Here is a 17654-nt window from a genome sequence, read left to right as displayed (position 1 = left end):
GCCTTTGTTCAGAGTTGATTCTTATGGGAAGGAGAAGATCTCAGTAATTCATGGCTTGATTTCTTTGTAATTAATGACTACATCAATTTAAAGTGATATATCAACTGTGCATAGTTTGCATTCTGTGCAATAGCATCTTAAATTTTGAATGATCAATGCAACAAACAACAGTAACTTTGTCACAGATAAATATATTTGTTCCAAATGTTCACATAGCTCAATAAATTCAACTATGAAGTCCACAAAGGAAGCAGAGGTGTTTAAAATTCTTCCTTCTAATACAATGGAAGACAAAATACAAAGGTTAATTAGATGGAAAATAAATGTGGAAAGCCTTTCCCATCAATGTTTTATCCTGGATTATTTCAGTATACTATCACGTGAATAGAGAAGTACAATAAAACGTCTAGCTTTCATTCTTTATTGAAACACAACCAAAACCTGAGTGACTTTTCATGCAATTTGCCATAATCTGGAAGAAGGGTTGTGCAGAGTCCCGTATATATTCTTTCTACCATGCTTATTTTCATCTTTCCAAACTGACATGAGACTGGCTCCTCTGAAACTGTTTTTGTCAGTGACAGTGGTGGTAACATTTATTGAAGTACAGATTTGTGTCACAGAATTAGCATAAAGGAGGTTCTTGCATACTGAGGGGGGGATCCACATCTCCCAACGGCATGTGGAGGGCAGAAGTCAAGGGTTCCATGTTTCCTTATGCATGCAGCAGCTGAAAGTCCACAGCTGTCAGTGGACTGCAGCAACACCATATTAACATTCTTTCACACAGAACTTTTACATTTCACCCTCTGCTTCCATTTAAGAAAAAAAAATCTTCATTTAAAATCCTAAACTCTTAGATTTGTACATTTCTTACAGGACACTTCTTTTTGAAGGTCCTGTTGCTAGTAGAATATACTGTTGTTGCAGACTTGTAGGAGGCTATTCAGGTCATTAATAAATTCAGAAACTATTAGGAGGCTATTAAAAATCTGTTTTAATGGTAACTAGAAGTTATATTATACTTTCGAGCAGTAAATCTCTGACGTTTCTAACTCCTATACAATCCTAGATCCTGTAGTAATAAATTTGCATAGCAGTAAAGTTTCCCTCCCTTGTCCAGTTTCTTCCCAAATTGCAGCCTGAATATGGAATGCTAGCCACAAATGCAGTTTATGTTGCTATCGGGTTTTATTTCTGTGGCTGATTCAGATTTCACACAGAAACACTAGTATGATTGGGAAAAAGGGGATTGTTGTTGTTATAGAAATATGTAACATTTCAATCCCATGTTTGTTCAGTTCCTCCTCAAAGTTACTTGCTGAGCTGTGTCTTTGAGGTAAAGAGGAAAAATATCTATGAAATTATTATTTATATTGGAAAATATATATTCATATTCCCTATAACACTGAGTAGAATGTGGAATTCTTGTGCTTTCCATGTAAATAAGAAATGCTGGGCAGTATCCATTGCAATCATTCCATTAGCACAAGGATTTATTTTTGCACAACAGAACTTCCCCTTCTCTCTTTCCCCCCACATGCCGCACACCCTCCATAAATCTGCTCCAGAGGGTTGGGGGATCTCCCAGAACAGATTGGTAGCAAGGAGTGGGGGGAAGTTGTATTGTGCAAGCATATATCCTTAAACTAACAGAATGAGTTATTTAGCACTACATAGAATACAAGCCACTGAGCCTAAATGGCTTTAATTAAACAAAAGAAAGAAAGAAAATATATCTTAGAAATACAGAGATTTCTGGTGTCAGTCCCTTCAGTCAATCCACACTAAAACTCTTATGGAGTACCACTTCAGCACGCTACTTAGGGGTCTGTTTGTCTCTGTTGCCCTCAGGACTCCGAACCGTCAAATGAGGTGGTCTCAGAGGTCCCAAGTAATGTTGTACCCTCTACCTCAAGAAGTAGCTCTGAACAGCTGGTATCGGTGGCACAGAAATATCCAGAAGAGGTAGGACATTCCATGTCTATTCCGTTAACTGAACTGATTGTTGAACTTTTTGAGGTTTTCTCCTATTTTTATTTGTTTTTTTTATTTATATTGGTTTCTTTCCATTTCAAGAACTCAGTGAAGCTAAACCACAGGTCAGGCCTACCAGAAAGTTACTTTCCACCTAAAATGTGATGCAGTAACTAGTTCAAACTCTGCCATTTAGGAAAGCTATCCTTTCTGCTCTTTTTCTTCTGCTCAGGTATCCAGTTTTCCAATACTTGGTAGCATGTAACATCAATTTCTGATGTCATATTTGACCCCAGTGGAAGCATAAGTTCACGTTTATAATGCTGTTCAAGTAGCCCAATTTTTAGAGATCAAATTCTAAAAACTGGCTGTCAGAGGATTTTATGTTTCTTCGTAAATCTGTCTTTACAGGTTTCAGAATTCAGAGGAAAGGTAAGCTTGGCAATGACTTTTGGCTGGCAATACCTTCTCACATAGCCAAACTCTGAGCTTTTCAAGTATAATAAAAGAAGTCACTGAAGTAATGAAAGTTCATCTATCAGACTAAAATGTGCAAGGAATACTGAAGCAAATTGAGAGCAAAGAGAATTGTTAAGTAGCGTCTTAGAAGGAAGCAACAAATGATGAACAACATTAAAGCACCTTACTAATATCCTGGACCCCTGCTTACTGGGGATTCCATTTGTGCTTTTTTTGGGGGGGGAGATGATAAGAAAGAAGAAAGTGTGTCTCACATGTCTAGTAGTGATGTCATCTGATCTGCTGCTCAGCCATTCCACAGCTCATGCTCCATCCCATTTTGCCAGGATTGGCTGCAAACCAGGGAGAGGCCAAACCAAAGTCTAACTAGTGCCTTCTTCAGCTTCCCTCCTACCCGCCATTATCTTGTAGCACTTGTGTCACTGGCACAATTAGCCACAGGTGATGGAGCTAGGAAGATATTTTACCTGAACTCATGATTGGCCTGTTTCATAGTGTTTTAGTTGTTTGTTCCATCTTTGTCACAGTTGTTCTAGCTGGTCTTAGAGGCATTGGACAAGATTGTTAGCAGAGAGTAAACAGGAGTAGGCTTATTGTTTCTCACTTAGGGACTCTCTTTAAAGGTCTTGGGAGTCCAGCCCAGGAACTGGTGTGAATAGCTTACCCCCAGCAATAGCTATGGTGTCTGTCTGCACTTTGGTCAGTCTGAGCTTGCCTTCCATCCCTTAACATGGGAGTGAAGAATCTTTGGCCTGTGAGGCCATTTTTGCCAAGCCCACCTGCACCAAAACTGATGTCAGCTGTGGCTGCAGAGGAACCATCAGGAACCTTAGAATCTTTTCCTGATTGTTCTTCTGCAAGCACGGCTAGCATCCTGCAAAAAATGAGGTTTGCAGTCAGTACAGATGTCAACCCCAGCTTTTGGCAGAAATCATGCTTGAATTCAAGCTGAGGCTGCAAAGGAAGAATAAGGAGTGCACTCCCAATTCTTCCTTTGAAGTTGGATCATCTGATATCATATGATCCAAGGTGATAGTTAGGTGGGTGACCTCACCCACCTGTCAAAAGTGGCCCACAGAGGAGGCCAGTTCTAAAGCTGCACCACCAGCTAAATCAGTCTGAGGCTGAGTAATTGGTGTCAGTCAGGCTGTCAGAGATTTGGATCCTTGCTTACTGCCATGGCAAACTCTGTATAAACAGAAGACAATAAAGTTATGGCCAATTTTAACTCATCTATTGTCTTAGTGTTGTTAATTCTCTACTACACCATCCTATCAATATTGCACAGGTATCTTTTAACTGTGTGTGTTGTCTTGATAAACTGTCAAGTGGAGAAGTCAGAAAGAAGTAGGCGAGCACAGAGGAACAAATTCTGGTAATAAGTGTTTTTGAATCATTGGAGAAATTTCCTATTAATGTTTTCATTGGGATGCTGATTGAAGATATCTGTACATCTGTAAACTCTAGTGGCCCAACTACTGCACTCGCCTGCACTAAAGCAGATAGAGCTGACAGTAGGAATTGACCTTTCCACTCCATCCTTAACCTCTTTCTGTTGCTGTTAAGAGTGTGGGCACTCTCTGCTTATGGCATGACAGATTCTTCATATCAGTAACATAATACACTTTTTAATAGGTAATGAGGTATCATCTTTATAATGTGTATTAAGAAATAAGATATTACAGTATAGATAAAATCTTTGTGATTTGATACAGAGTACGTACTAAATTTTATATACCATTTCGTTGCATGCTCACCAAGTTTTTATGATATTCTGTAACAGCTTGCAGTCTGCAATAGACTGCCTTATCTTTATTTTTGTTTTTTAGGTTCTGCAGTTATTCTCTTCCTTTCCATTCAGGAAAGTGTTAATAAACAAACACACAGATCCTAGATACAAATCCTTGCACCGTTCTTTCCGCTGTAAGGCTAAAAAATAAATTGTGAAAACTAATAGACATCTTAATAATTATGAGTTTTACCAAATAACTTCTGAAAGCAGTGTCTGTTATGTTCTGCACAGCATGGCAACCGCATTTCTTGTTGCAATTTCTGCTATTCGTTCATGCTATTTTAGATATACCTCTAGGCTAGTTTATGGGTGTAAGTAATGGTACATTCTCTTAGTTTGATTCCAGTCACTATGTGCAGTTGATGGAGGATTTTTTATTTTCTTATTTTCTCCTGTGGGATCTTTGCTGGGGGTCCTTTAAGTAATCAATGACACAGGCTTAAAGCAAAAGGGTAGGCCTTTATTCTTACAAGCATATGCAGGGTCAGTCCCACAGAAAATCTGGGGAGGACTGCAGTGAGGGACAGTCTGCACAGATCTTTTATACTGTACAATTACAGCATGTGACAGTAATTAACCAATCCCCTAAGTTCTTCCCCATGTAACGTAACAGTTCTTCCCTCTTGCAATATTTCCAATCAGTCAGATAACTTTATTAAAAGTAATTCATGTATATTCATAGTTTTACAGATACCTTCCATCCTATTGTCTTGTCTTCCCAGATTTATGTCAGTCTGTCCCCTTGATTGATATTACTACTATTCTACTGTCATATGTTACTGATGATTTTGTACTATACATTCCATTCCATCATGGCTTCTGATCAGCCAAGCTGGCCAGGGACATCTCTTAGGACAATACAACCTGTTCTTTTAAGTAACACCATGAGACAAGGCCAAGTTTGGTTCACTTAGAGTGACTGGAATGGAAGTTCTATGTGAAATTCTGCTTATAACTACCTTGCTATAGAGAAAGATTAATTTTAAATCACCATACTATAGCTGAAAGCCACACAATATAAAGAATGATTAGGGTACGCAGTAAAGAAAAGGGGTAACTCTGAGCCAGCCACTCTCCATCAAACACAGAGGGATGAAGAAGGTAGCCCACCTCAGAATACCTCTCACTTCGAAAACACACTTATTACATTTATGGAGTAAAATTATATACATCATGCTATTGTAAAAAATCAGTATCAAGCTAACATTTTATCTCCTTTCCACCTTGATTCTGTTATGAAGTCTTCCCTTAGCTGAGGCCATTGCTCTGTAGTATACGAGATTAGAAACCTCGTTTCCAAGATCACATAGTAAAAAGTATATTAATCAAAAGATTGTACGCATTTTGCTTAAAATGATACCAAATTAATGATCTGCTGGTCATGCATTAGCCATTCTTGGCACAAAAAGAGCTCAGGAATTTGCAGCAAGGTGAGCTTGACCATTTTCCTGCTTTCCCTACACACAGGCCTGCTTTTAATGCCTGTTGTGTGTGAATATAAGGAAAGAAAGCCTTTTTTCCTTCATCATTTTTCAAGGGCCCAAATTGCTTGGGGCCAGGATGCTTGAGGGATCTTCCATCACAGTTTTACAATTCTTGTACCGCTACTAGTAGTTGAAAGTATTTCTTTCTAATATTGAGATAGTGCCAGTATTGAAGTAGGAAAGAATTATATTGTCACAACATTTTTTTTAATTTAGTAAAGTTACCAAAGAAGAAAGCGAACGGGGGGGGGACATCCTGTCAGTTCACATTAAGGATGCGGTAGCCATCAGTACATCCATCTTAAATTCAACATATAAATTGATATAAGCCCTCCAGATGTCCAAATAGGTATCCACACAGGATTGATGTTTATAAGAAAAATGTTCAAATGTAGCAAGGGTGGTGATGTCCTCAGACCATTCTGTAATAATTGGTAGGTGTTTATCCTTCCAGGTTTGAAGTATAACTTTCAGCAACCATAAGGGCCCACAAAATCTACTTTTGTTGTCCAGCCATTAATCCCCATACTACTGGAGTATAGTTTAAAAGTACATGAATATTTGCAAATAACAAGGATTTCACCAGTACAAAATTTAAAGACTAATTTCAGACCAAAAAGGATATATCACTGGACATGCCCACATCATATGCCTCAACGAGACATTTTCAGCATTACACCTCCAGCATTTTTCTGTGCCTTCCTGTAAAGTCGTTGTAGAGTCCAATATATCCAAAACATTAGTTTTTGCTGGATCAATCTCAATTTCAAATCTAAATAAATGTATTCAAACCTAAAGAATGCTACCAAAATTTGATTTCACTATGAAGTTCAGAATATAAAATTTGGACAGATATTGTGGTAATATTAGAACAAATGACACTAGAGACAATTCTACAGACATGTTCGGAAATCTGTAAATCTGCAAACATAATTTTTGGTATCTACACTTTCTCACTCAACCTGCTTGTACGCACACTGTTTACAAACATCACTGATATATCACACTCATAAATGCAGCATTCACACATGCTTTCTTGACAGCATACAACCTATTTGTCCCTAATGTAAAATCCTATGTTTTTTAAAAAAATCTTAGCAGTTGGAATGTTCATCATATTCCATAATATCTAAGCAGCTAAGCCAAAAGCTAGCAAGGACCCATTCCATCACCATCATTGTTGATGATGTTGTTGTTACTGCTGCTGCTACTACTACTACTACTTCTATTACTACTACTATGTATTTGCTACTTTTTTGCCAATCAGTGGCCATCAAAGCAAATTATAATCACAAAAATACAAATCAATCTACTGAAATTACACAACATTTCCAATAAAACAGCAACTGAAGCCAAAGCTGTCTCAACTGGGAGGTTTTCAAAGATAGCATCCTAAGTTTATCTCGGGGTTTTTGCCAGTATAAAGAAACTACCCCAGATGCTCACCAAGCTCCAAGACACCAGGCAAGAATAACTCGAAAACAATACAAACTTTGGAAAAACAATTCATGGTTTGTTTGATCATCTGTGGAAAAACTTAATTTGTTAAACAAACTATAGTTTAGTATCTTGTGCAACCTAGGCTGTTGCTGCTCTCTTTTCCTTTCTTCTTTCCTTCAGCCAGAAAGAGACTGGCACATAGCATATTCTGTGTAAATGTTAATAAACTAAATGATTGGAAAGCTCTGTTGGGCTCTTTCTTCCTTGGTCAACAGTGATGATGGTGTACCTACATTATTAATCTGTGACAGAATGATAAAAAGAAACACTGAGCCTTGTAAGCTGCATGGTAAATAAGAGTTATGGTATTAACTCTACTGAAATATCTAGTAGGCTAAATTAATAGCTAAGAAAATAATGCTGTTTAGCACAATTAATCTAAGAAAATAATGCTATTTAGCACAATTTGAACTAGAATCAAAATTTTAAATGACAGTTGTTACCTTTCTACAGCCACCCTGGGAATGTTTCTTTGAATGGTGGGAGATAACTATATTTACTAAAAGAAATGAAGTTCTCCCTCACCCATCAACCTACTTCTGTCTGTGCTGCATCTTGACATTATGGTACAGTAAGGAAGGGGGGACTAAAGATGAACCACGATAGGCCTGCCACCACTGTGGAAGGACTTCCTGTTCTTTTGACTTGTAGCTCTTAAATCACCTCTCTGCTGCAAGTAATGAGTTGGGTTGGGTATGGTTTGAAAGGTTAGTCGTGCCTGGTTTTTTTTAATCCTTCTTTCCCCCATTTATAATGCTGTTGTGTTCTTTTTAAATGATAAAAAGAAAGTCGAAATTGTGTTATAGCAATCATTTAATGACAAAATGTAAGAGAAAGCAAGAAAAAATAATATTGCCTTGCAAGTTAATTTATTAGTATGCTTGTTTAAGCTGAGATAGCTGAATTTGCTAGTTTAAATATGAATTACTTCACTTAAAACATTGTCACAAAACCAAGGCATTTGTCTTTATTTAACCTTTTCACAGTCCGTGCCTTTCTTTAAAGTACACTTAGTCCAATTTCTTCTGTTACTCAAGGATGTATTTAATACATGACTTAGTGTCATTTGCATTATACAAGAAGATTAACTTTACAAGCTGCGCTATTAATCTGAGTAGCTCTACATATTGACCTATGAAAGAGCATAATTGTTAGCTTAATTAAGTTAATTAATTGTCACACTCTGATGATCTTAGTATTGAGAGGAAATTAAAGGCAAATAGAAATTGGCATTCATTGGTTAGAAATCATATTTCATGGAATGTTTTAAATGCGTTCTATTTAGATGATGCACACATCTATTGTATAGTAAATAATGTTATGCAGGCAATTAAGAATGTTAAAAGCTAATGATTTTTTGAATATTCATTCTGATTGATAATCTGTCACATTCTCCAGGATTAGAAAAATATACATCTTGAAAATTTTATGCTAGAATTGTAATTTGAATCTGCTGATTGCTTATGTCCAATCTGCTAACAGGAGAATTTGGGATAAAGACACATCTATCCTAATTGTCTTTAGTGTTCCACACAAAAAAATCAGTAAACCCTTTAGAACAACATGAATGACTTAGCCAGTGCTTTTGAAACATTTTGTCCAGACTCTCCAAGCACATACCCATCCAAAGCCTAGTAGCCTTCCTCTTTGTAGAGCCCCAAAAGTTACACTTCTGTGGGGAACTTATGAATATACTATTTTTGTTGCTGTCATAAAAACAAGTCGTGGAATTGTGATGAGGCTTACAAAATTATGCATGGAGGGGGAGTGGGCAGAGATTTATTCTATCTCATAATACTAGGATCATATATGGAAACTAACCAGCAAGAGATTAAGGACAGTCAAAAAAGTTATTATTGTCAAGAAGCATGTAATTAATTTATGGAACTCATTCCCCCTAGATGTGGTGATGACTTGAAAATGGGATTAGATCATTCAGAGGACAGGTTTATCAATGGCTACCTGTGATGATGGCTATATTGAACCTTCAGGATCAAAGGAAGTATACCTCTAAATAACAATTGCTGTGGAGCAACAATGGGAGAGTGCCATCTCATATCCTGCTTATGGGCTCCCAGAAAGCATCTGGTTGGTTCCACCATGGGGAACCGGATGTGGAACTAAATGGACTGTTTTTGTGATCCAGCAAGGTTTAACATATATTCTCATGGGGAGAATCTCATTGGTAATCATGAACAGATCATGATCCCACTACCAACTCGCTTGGTTGGGTTGTACATTTGATGAGGTAACTGGTGGGCAAGCACCTGTTATAACCTGTTACCTGTTATAACTTGTGAGCAGCCTCAGCCTCAATTTCCATACATAATATGCAGATATTCATTCATTCATTCATTTCATTTATGAATCACTTCGCATGAGGCATCCCAAAGCAATTTTATAATATTAAAAATATAGATATCAAAACATTACCAAAGTTGGTTTTTAAAACATTAAATTTGGGATATATGAGGCGACATGATAGAAGGTGTATAAAATTATGCATGATATAGATAAAGTGGATAGAGAATAGTTTTCTCCCTCTCAACACTAGAAGTTGTGAACATCCAATTGAAGCTAAATGTTGGAACATTCAGGACAAGCCAAAAAAGTACTTCTTCACACTGGGCAGTTAAACTGTGAAACTCATTCCCCCAAGAGGCAGTGATGACCATGAACTTGGATTGCTTTAAAAGAAGATTAGACAAATTCATGGAGCGTAAGGCTATCCGTGACTACTAACTTTAGTGGATAAGTTCTACCTCCACTACTGGAGGCAGTATGCTTCTAAATACCAATTGCTGGAAACCACAGGAGGGGAGAGTGCTGTTGTGCTCAAATCCTGCTTGAAGGCTTCCAATAGGCATCTGACTTGCCACTGTGAAAACAGGATGCTGGACTAGATGGGCCAGTGGCCTGATCCAGCAGGCTTTTCTTATGTTCTGATACTGTGTTTGTTTGTTTTATTTGTATCCCGCCCTTCCTCCCAGCAGGAGCCCAGGACGGCAAACAAAGCTCTAAAAACACTTTAAAACATCATAAAAACATCTTAAAATACATTAAAACAACATTGATACATTGGCTTTCTACTTTGTTTTGAGAACTGTTAGTGTCAATTAGATGTACTGTTACTCATGAGTAAAAATACATTTGTTTGACATTAAACAGTTCTCAAAGCATGCATATATTTATCTATATATGTAATAGCATACATATATATGCGTGTGTGTGTGTTCTTGTAAATATTTGCTTATATTGGCTTTTCTATAGCTTATCACATTTTAAGTTAAGCTTCAGTGCCAATACTTGCTTGATTAATTTGTGGATCATGTTTGTGGATATTTATCTTAATGCATTTTTCCCTTGAAAAAATTCTGCTTTGATGCATAATCAGAGCTACAGCAAGTAACAGTGTGATTTCATGGGTGGACTTGCATAAATGGCTGTATTTTGCTCTTGCCATAGCCTACTTGGCTACTTGAATATTTCTAAGTGTTTCTCATCAAAGCCCATTTTTGATTCCTCAAAAAGTCTCACAGTCAATATTGTAATAAAGACAGAGAGATGTACAGGATGAAACAATTTTCACTAAACTCCTGCCATCTGTTAGGATCTGACAGAACACTGAGAAGGCAGGGCTGTCAGTTGCTGGGGATGATGGTGGGGAAGAAGATGAGCCTGCTATTTTCCATATGAGGCCGGCCATCACTGCGTGGGTATTAGCTCCATCTATCGTGCGAAGGCAAGAATGTCTTTGAAGTCAAGACTAGGGGCGTCAAGCCCCTCCCACTCTCCAGTTCATTCTTGCCTTCGTACGAACAAGATTGAGATTTCTATAGCGTAGCATTTAGCTAAGTCTTTTGTGTCTGTTTGTGTATTTGTTTGATAGGGTGTGGAGGTTTTTGTTACTTGTGTGTCTCCCAAGTGCTTTCCTTCCCTCTGTCTTGTGTTTACCACTGTTTTCCCTCGATTCCTGGGGAATTTCCTTGGGGGGGGTTCTTTCTTGCCCGGGCCGTTTATTTCCCCTGTTGTTTGCCTGACGGCTCTTAGAGAGACCGCGGCTGCGGTTCTCCACGTTTTTTGGCCGTTTTGAGTTCTTTTCTCTCTGGGTCCTGCCGCATCCCTCGGGAGCCTGCAGCTGCGACTCTACTGTAGCAGCTTTTCTCCGTTGGGCTGCCTCGAGCCGCGCTCCGCAGCGTCCTTAGAGAGACCGCGGCTGCAGTTCTCTCTACTCTCAGGCGGGAGCTTGCAGCTGCGGCTCCCTGCGTTATCCCGCCACCTGCTTTGAGCCTTCTCGACCCACGTTTTTTGGCCACTTGGGTCGGTGTCTTCCTGGGTTCTGCCACGCTCCTCAGGAGCCTGTGGCTGCGGCTTTCCTGTAGCGGCTTTTATCCTTGGGCTGAACCTCGCTCCGTGGCTTTAAATTCCCCGCTGCGAAGAGCTCTGCAGTCGGCGGCTGAGGCTGCGGCTGCTTTTCTATTGCTGCCTTACCCGTTACAACTTTCTCCTGGCCGTCCCCTGCTTGGGTTTTTCGGAGCCGCGAGTGCTTTTTCTCGCCCCCGCGGCTCCTGCTGTGAGACTGCGCTGGACAGCCCCTCCCCCAGTTCGCTGGTACAAGTCCGCCATTGCTCCTGCTTTATCTCCGCCATTTTTTGATCATTTTTTCCTGCTCTTTTTAAGGGCGCCATTTTGTTTGTCCCTTTTTTTCCCACCTTTTCTGTTACCCTCTCCTATATTAACCAAGGGGGATCTGCCTTGCAAGGGCTCCCTGTATGTGTGTTGCAGATAGGACCCTATAACTATACTAGGGTTTCTTTACCACACGACTACTGCTGCTGCTCATTGCAACTGTCTGCTCTACAACTACTTGAACCTATACTTCTGTGGCTGTATCTTCAAGGCTGTGGCTCTGATCTCAGTTGCTGGACTGTACATTCTGCCCCATTCGTGGCCGTGTGCTGAGGCCGTTTATTCTGTGCACAAGCTCTTGGACTGTACATTCTGCCCCCTCCGTGGCCGTGTACCAAGCCTGAAGTCTAGTCTGCATTATATTGACGCTGTTACCATCGTACATTCTGCCCCCTCTGTGGCCGTGTACTTAGCCATCTGCCAGTGCATTCTACCCCCTCTGTGGTTGTGTACTGCACCTGTTCGGGTCTCTACATTCTGCCCCCGCTGTGGCTGTGTACTGCACCCATAGTGAATATAAGATGGCGGAACAGCCAGACATGTCTCAGACAGTCAAGCCACAACCATCTAAGGCAAATAAGACTAAGCATGCCAAAGCACTGGCTATGACTAAACATCTTTCCAGCCACAGCAAACCGAAGCGCCCACGCCATGCGTCTGTTCCGACCCCCACCTCAGCAGTCCAGGAACAGCTAACAGATATCTTTCATTCCCCTGCTGCTGCTTCCGATGAGGAGGACTTTGCTGGCTTTCCTACTCAGCCAACACTTAACCAGCCTCCTCCCATATTGCCGCCCAGGGCTTATCCTACGTCACAGCCCACTGACCCACCTACTCAGGCACAACCATCTGCTTCAACGGGGCTGCAGCTGTCTCATGAGTTTCTTTCACAACTTCAGGGTATGCTGTCATTTTTTACTCAAATGCAGTCACCACCACAAGTCCCCGCCATACCTCAACACACTATGGACCAATATGTAGGTCATGAGGCAAATCCCTCCTGCTCCCCAAATCCTTTTGACGTAGCTAGAGGCAGATGTATTGATGACAATTCATATGGGGAGGAGTCACCCTTTGCTGATCATGCTGAAGGAGACGAATGGAGTGACTCTTCGGAACATGAGGAGGATACATCGTATCGCTTGTTTAATGCCTCAGATTACCAACCTCTAGCTCGCAGGGTAGTTAACACCCTTGGTCTCCAAGCTGCGCCCCCAACAGCTGCCGCTCCAGCTATTAAAGGACCCAGGGTTCTCAAATCTCCTGCACCTACTGAGCATTACATCCCGGTGCTGGATCCCATCGCTAAACTGGCCACCAAAGAATGGTCTCATCCATTCCAAACTCGCCGCTTCAAGAACCTGGCCGACAAACTTTACTCTCTAGCTCCTGACTTTGCCACCATGCTGGCCGTTCCTGGCATAGACGAGCCGATCGCTAGCCTAGTTTCATGATCTCTTTTGCCTAGGGAAGGAGAATACCAACTGAAGGATGCCACTGAGCGAAGATTAGATTTCGCTCTCCGCAAAAATCATGAGGCCACTGCTTTCTCCATGCGAGCCTCTGCATCAGCTTCCGTCTTCTCCAGGGCAGCAATGATGTGGCTGGATGCTTTTCTAGAGGACCCTAACCCTGATCCTGCTTCTCTCAGAAGGTCACTGATAAAGTTGCGCAAGACAGCGGCATTTGTAGCTGATGCTACTTTGGATGCCACTGAACTGGGGGCACGAGCCATGACGGCTCAGATAGTCGCTCGACGGGTGCTCTGGCTTCGCCACTGGCAAGTTGACTCTACGGCCAGAGTGAATCTCTCCAGGGCACCTTACTTCGGATCTTTGCTCTTCGGCGAGGAAGCTCTAAAGGCAGTGCTGGTTGATCCCAAAGATGCTCACAAACCGGTTTTGGCCACTGTCAAGAACATCGATCGTAGGCCTTTCAGGCGATTTCCCTCCTTCCGCACTAACCAGCCCTTTCGAGAAACGCGGCCAGGAGGACGAGGCCACGACTTCCGATCCTATGACTCCAGTCCCTTCAGGGGAACCTGGAACCGACGTTTCCAGGGCAGAGGTCAGTACCAAGGGCGCAGAGGTACTTCATCGTCCTCATATAGGGGAGGGTCTCGCCAGCGCAAACAGTACTAATACACCACCGGTTGGGGGCAGACTACTTATGTTTGGAGACCAGTGGCTGCGTCTGACTAAGGTCGCCTGGATCAGGGACCTGTTTTCTTCTGGCTATGCAATAGAGTTTTGGGCGACCCCACCAGACAAATTCCATCCATCCCCTTGCCCCAGGTCGCCGGCCAGGCACAGCATCATGCAGACAGCTATACATCAGCTCTTGGACATAGCGGCGATAGAGCCAGTCCCTACAACAGAGAGGTCGGAAGGGGTGTACTCCCTCCTATTTGCTGTGCCCAAACGAGATTTGTCATGGAGGGCGGTATTGGACCTCAAGTTCGTCAACCGTTTTGTAACATACCGCAGATTCAAAATGGAATCCCTCCACTCCATTACTGAAAGCCTACAAGAAGGAGACTTCCTGGTTTCTATCGACCTAAAGGAAGCGTATCTCCATGTGCCCATTTGCATAGCCCACAGAAACTTCCTTCGGTTTGCTTTTGGCCCCCAGCACTTTCAATATAGAGCGATGCCATTTGGCCTCTCCTCTGCTCCGCAAGTTTTTACCAAGTTCTCACCTTAGTGGCTTACCTCCGGATTCAAGGGGTCCACCTCTATCCATATCTGGACGATATTTTAATACGGGCAAACTCTGAGGAGCTGGCTCATCGTCATTTAACGCTTACCCTCAATGTTTTGCAGGCCTACGGCTGGCTTGTCAACTTCGACAAAAGCCATCTTCAACCAACCCAATGCCTACTACATCTAGGAGCAATGTTGGACACCCTGCAGGCGATGGTGTTTCTGTCTCCAGATCGCATAACTGCCATCACAAACATCGCGAGGTCCTTGTTGCAACAAACATCCGCAAACGTCATGCTTCTAGCCAGGGCGCTCGGAATGTTCATCTCTACCATCCATATTGTGCCATGGGCTCGAGCCCACTCTCGCCACCTTCAGTGGGCTTTGTTGCCCTTTCAACAGGACATTGCCAACTCCAATCATCACACAGTTCCTCTGAGCCCCGCACTGCGCCTTTCATTCCGCTGGTGGACAAGGGTCCAACATCTTTCCAGGGGCACTCCATTCAGAGAATCCCACAGGACTGTTGTCACCACGGACGCCAGTCTCATCGGCTGGGGAGCACACTGCAACTCCCAGTACGTTCAGGGGGTTTGGGCCACAGCAGATCAGACTCAGAGCATCAGTTGGCTGGAGCTCAAGGCGGTCCACTTGGCTCTACTTCATTTTCAGTCTCTGTTCCCTTTGGACCATGTCCTCATTCGAACGGACAACACGTGTGTAAAATCACATTTGAACAGACGGGGGCACCAGGTCCCGTCCTCTGCAGGATCTAGCTTCCCTCATTTTCGTCTGGGCAGAACACCATCTTCAATCCCTAAAAGCAGAGCACCTCAGAGGGATTTGGAACGTGACAGCAGACTGGCTCAGCCGACAACAGGTCTTTCCGGGAGAATGGAAACTTCATCCGACCATTTTCCATCGTCTCCAGCATCGGTTCGGCGTCTTTTCACTCGACCTGTTTGCTTCCAGTCGCAATTACCAGCTTCCCAGGTACTTTGCTCGATACCTGGACACAACAGCGGAAGCAGTGGATGCTCTGTCAATACCGTGGCCAGAGGGTCTTTTGTACGCCTTCCCTCCCATACCGCTGTTAGCCAAAACTTTGCGGAAGGCGCGGAGCGAGAGGGCACAGTTGGTTCTGATAGCACCATATTGGCCACGCCGACCGTGGTTCTCGGATCTTCTTGCAATGTCGGTGATGGATCCTTGGACACTGCCAGTCAGGCCAGATCTTCTATCCCAGGGTCCAGTATGGCATCAGGACCCCACTTGGCTCAATCTAACAGCGTGGCGTTTGAACGGGGACATTTGAGGTCGGCTGGCCTGTCTGACGCTGTTATTGATATTATCTTAGCCTCGAGACGACCATCTACCACCCGTATTTATCAACATACTTGGGTGGCTTTCTCCAAGTGGTGCCAGTCTCACCACTGCGATCCATCCCAGGCCACTATGTATCAGGTGCTGCAATATTTCCATAGCGGCTTTATGATGGGACTCAGACCCAACACTCTACGTCGACATGCATCCACTCTGTCGTCCATTCTCTCAGTGTCCTCCACTGGTGCCCCTATTTCCTCACATCCGTTCATTAAACGTTTCCTGAGAGGCACTGCTTTACGTTCACCGGCCGTAGTTCACCGTTTTCCCTCATGGAGTCTGTCCAAAGTCCTACAAGCTTTACAACGTCCTCCGTTTGAACCCCTTAGGACTGTGCCTTTACGTCTACTGTCCTTCAAGGTCTTGTTCCTGGTCGCCATCACTTCTGCCAGATGGGTTTCGGAACTGGGCGCATTGTCTTCTGCCCGCCATCTCTGTGTCTTTCACAAGGACTCTGTTGTGCTGAAAACTGATCCTTCCTTCCGTCCCAAGGTCAATTCAGTTTTCCATTGCAATCAGGACATTGTACTCCCTTCGTTTTGCCCGAACCCCACTCATCCTCTAGAGAAGGCTTGGCATTTGTTGGATGTTTGGAGGGCTCTCAAGACCTACCTGTCTAGGACCCAGGAGATTCGACGAACGGAGTCTCTGTATCCTTTCATCCAAGGTCTATGGGGCATAAAGTAACCACTTCTACCTTATCCCGTTGGTTAAGGGCATGTATTACCTTAGCATATGAGTCCCTTAAGCTGCCAGTTCCAGCTAGTATAACAGCTCATTCTACTAGGTCAGCTGCCACTTCGGCTGCTTTTGCTACTAATGCTCCTGTTGCTGATATTTGCAGGGCTGCTGTTTGGTCTACCCCACACTCGTTTATAAGGCATTATAAAATAGATCGTTATGCCTCTGCCGATGCTTCTTTTGGCAGACGAGTGTTGCAACAGGTTCTTAATAACGATTAGCATGTGGGTGGTCCCTCCCTATTATGGGCTGCTTTGGTACATCCCGCAGTGATGGCCGGCCTCATATGGAAAATGGACCATTGGTCTCACCTGAAGGGTGATTTTCATATGAGGACAGCCATCACGACCCTCCCAGTTGGAGGATGTATAGATATTTTACTAAGATGTTATATATAGTTATATTTAAAGTTACTAGTGAAGTCAAGACTGCTAGTTCTGTTATATCGCTATGTTAGAGTCATGTTGTTATGCATGTTATTTTCCTGCTGGCAGGCCTGTTGGCCCTGTCCTTGTATTTTTAGATATTTCTCTATAGACTCGCTGCGAATGAACTGGAGAGTGGGAGGGGCTTGACGCCCCTAGTCTTGACTTCAAAGACATTCTTGCCTTCGCACGATAGGTGGAGCTAATACCCACGATGGCCGTCCTCATATGAAAATCACCCTTCAGGTGAGACCAATGGTCCACTGTCAGCCTCACCTTCTCCCTATTAGTGACTCCTAGTTGATAGCCCCAATCAGGGCTGGCGCCAGGCATACCAGGGCCCTTGGGCACCAGCCTGCCCCAGATCCCAGCATGTGCACACATGCCCCACCTACCTACCTACCAAGATGGTGTCCGAGGCTTCCCTAAGGGGCTGATGCCTTCCCCGCCATCTTGGTTGATGGCAGGCGTGAGTGCAATG

At 42.8% G+C, this 17654-nt stretch overlaps 1 protein-coding gene across 6 annotated transcripts in view; it reads left to right on the top strand.

Annotated features, from left to right (window-relative positions):
• Positions 1-17654, top strand: part of PHF14 (PHD finger protein 14) — a 276890-nt gene that overhangs the window by 207725 nt on the left and 51511 nt on the right. For 3 of the 6 annotated variants that reach the window (XM_061586426.1, XM_061586424.1, XM_061586427.1), the window contains 2 exons: positions 1855-1968; positions 2389-2409. The exons of 1 other annotated variant lie outside the window; for it this stretch is intronic. In XM_061586426.1, the coding sequence (XP_061442410.1) occupies positions 1855-1968; positions 2389-2409 (135 nt within the window). The remainder of the gene's footprint in view (positions 1-1854; positions 1969-2388; positions 2410-17654) is intronic. 2 more of the 6 variants (XM_061586425.1, XM_061586428.1) reach the window with 1 other exon arrangement.

This window comes from Rhineura floridana, chromosome 10, assembly GCF_030035675.1.
Source record: "Rhineura floridana isolate rRhiFlo1 chromosome 10, rRhiFlo1.hap2, whole genome shotgun sequence".
Lineage (NCBI taxonomy): Eukaryota > Metazoa > Chordata > Lepidosauria > Squamata > Rhineuridae > Rhineura > Rhineura floridana.
Note: the sequence above shows the minus strand (reverse complement) of the source record. Positions and strands in the feature narration are given on the sequence as shown.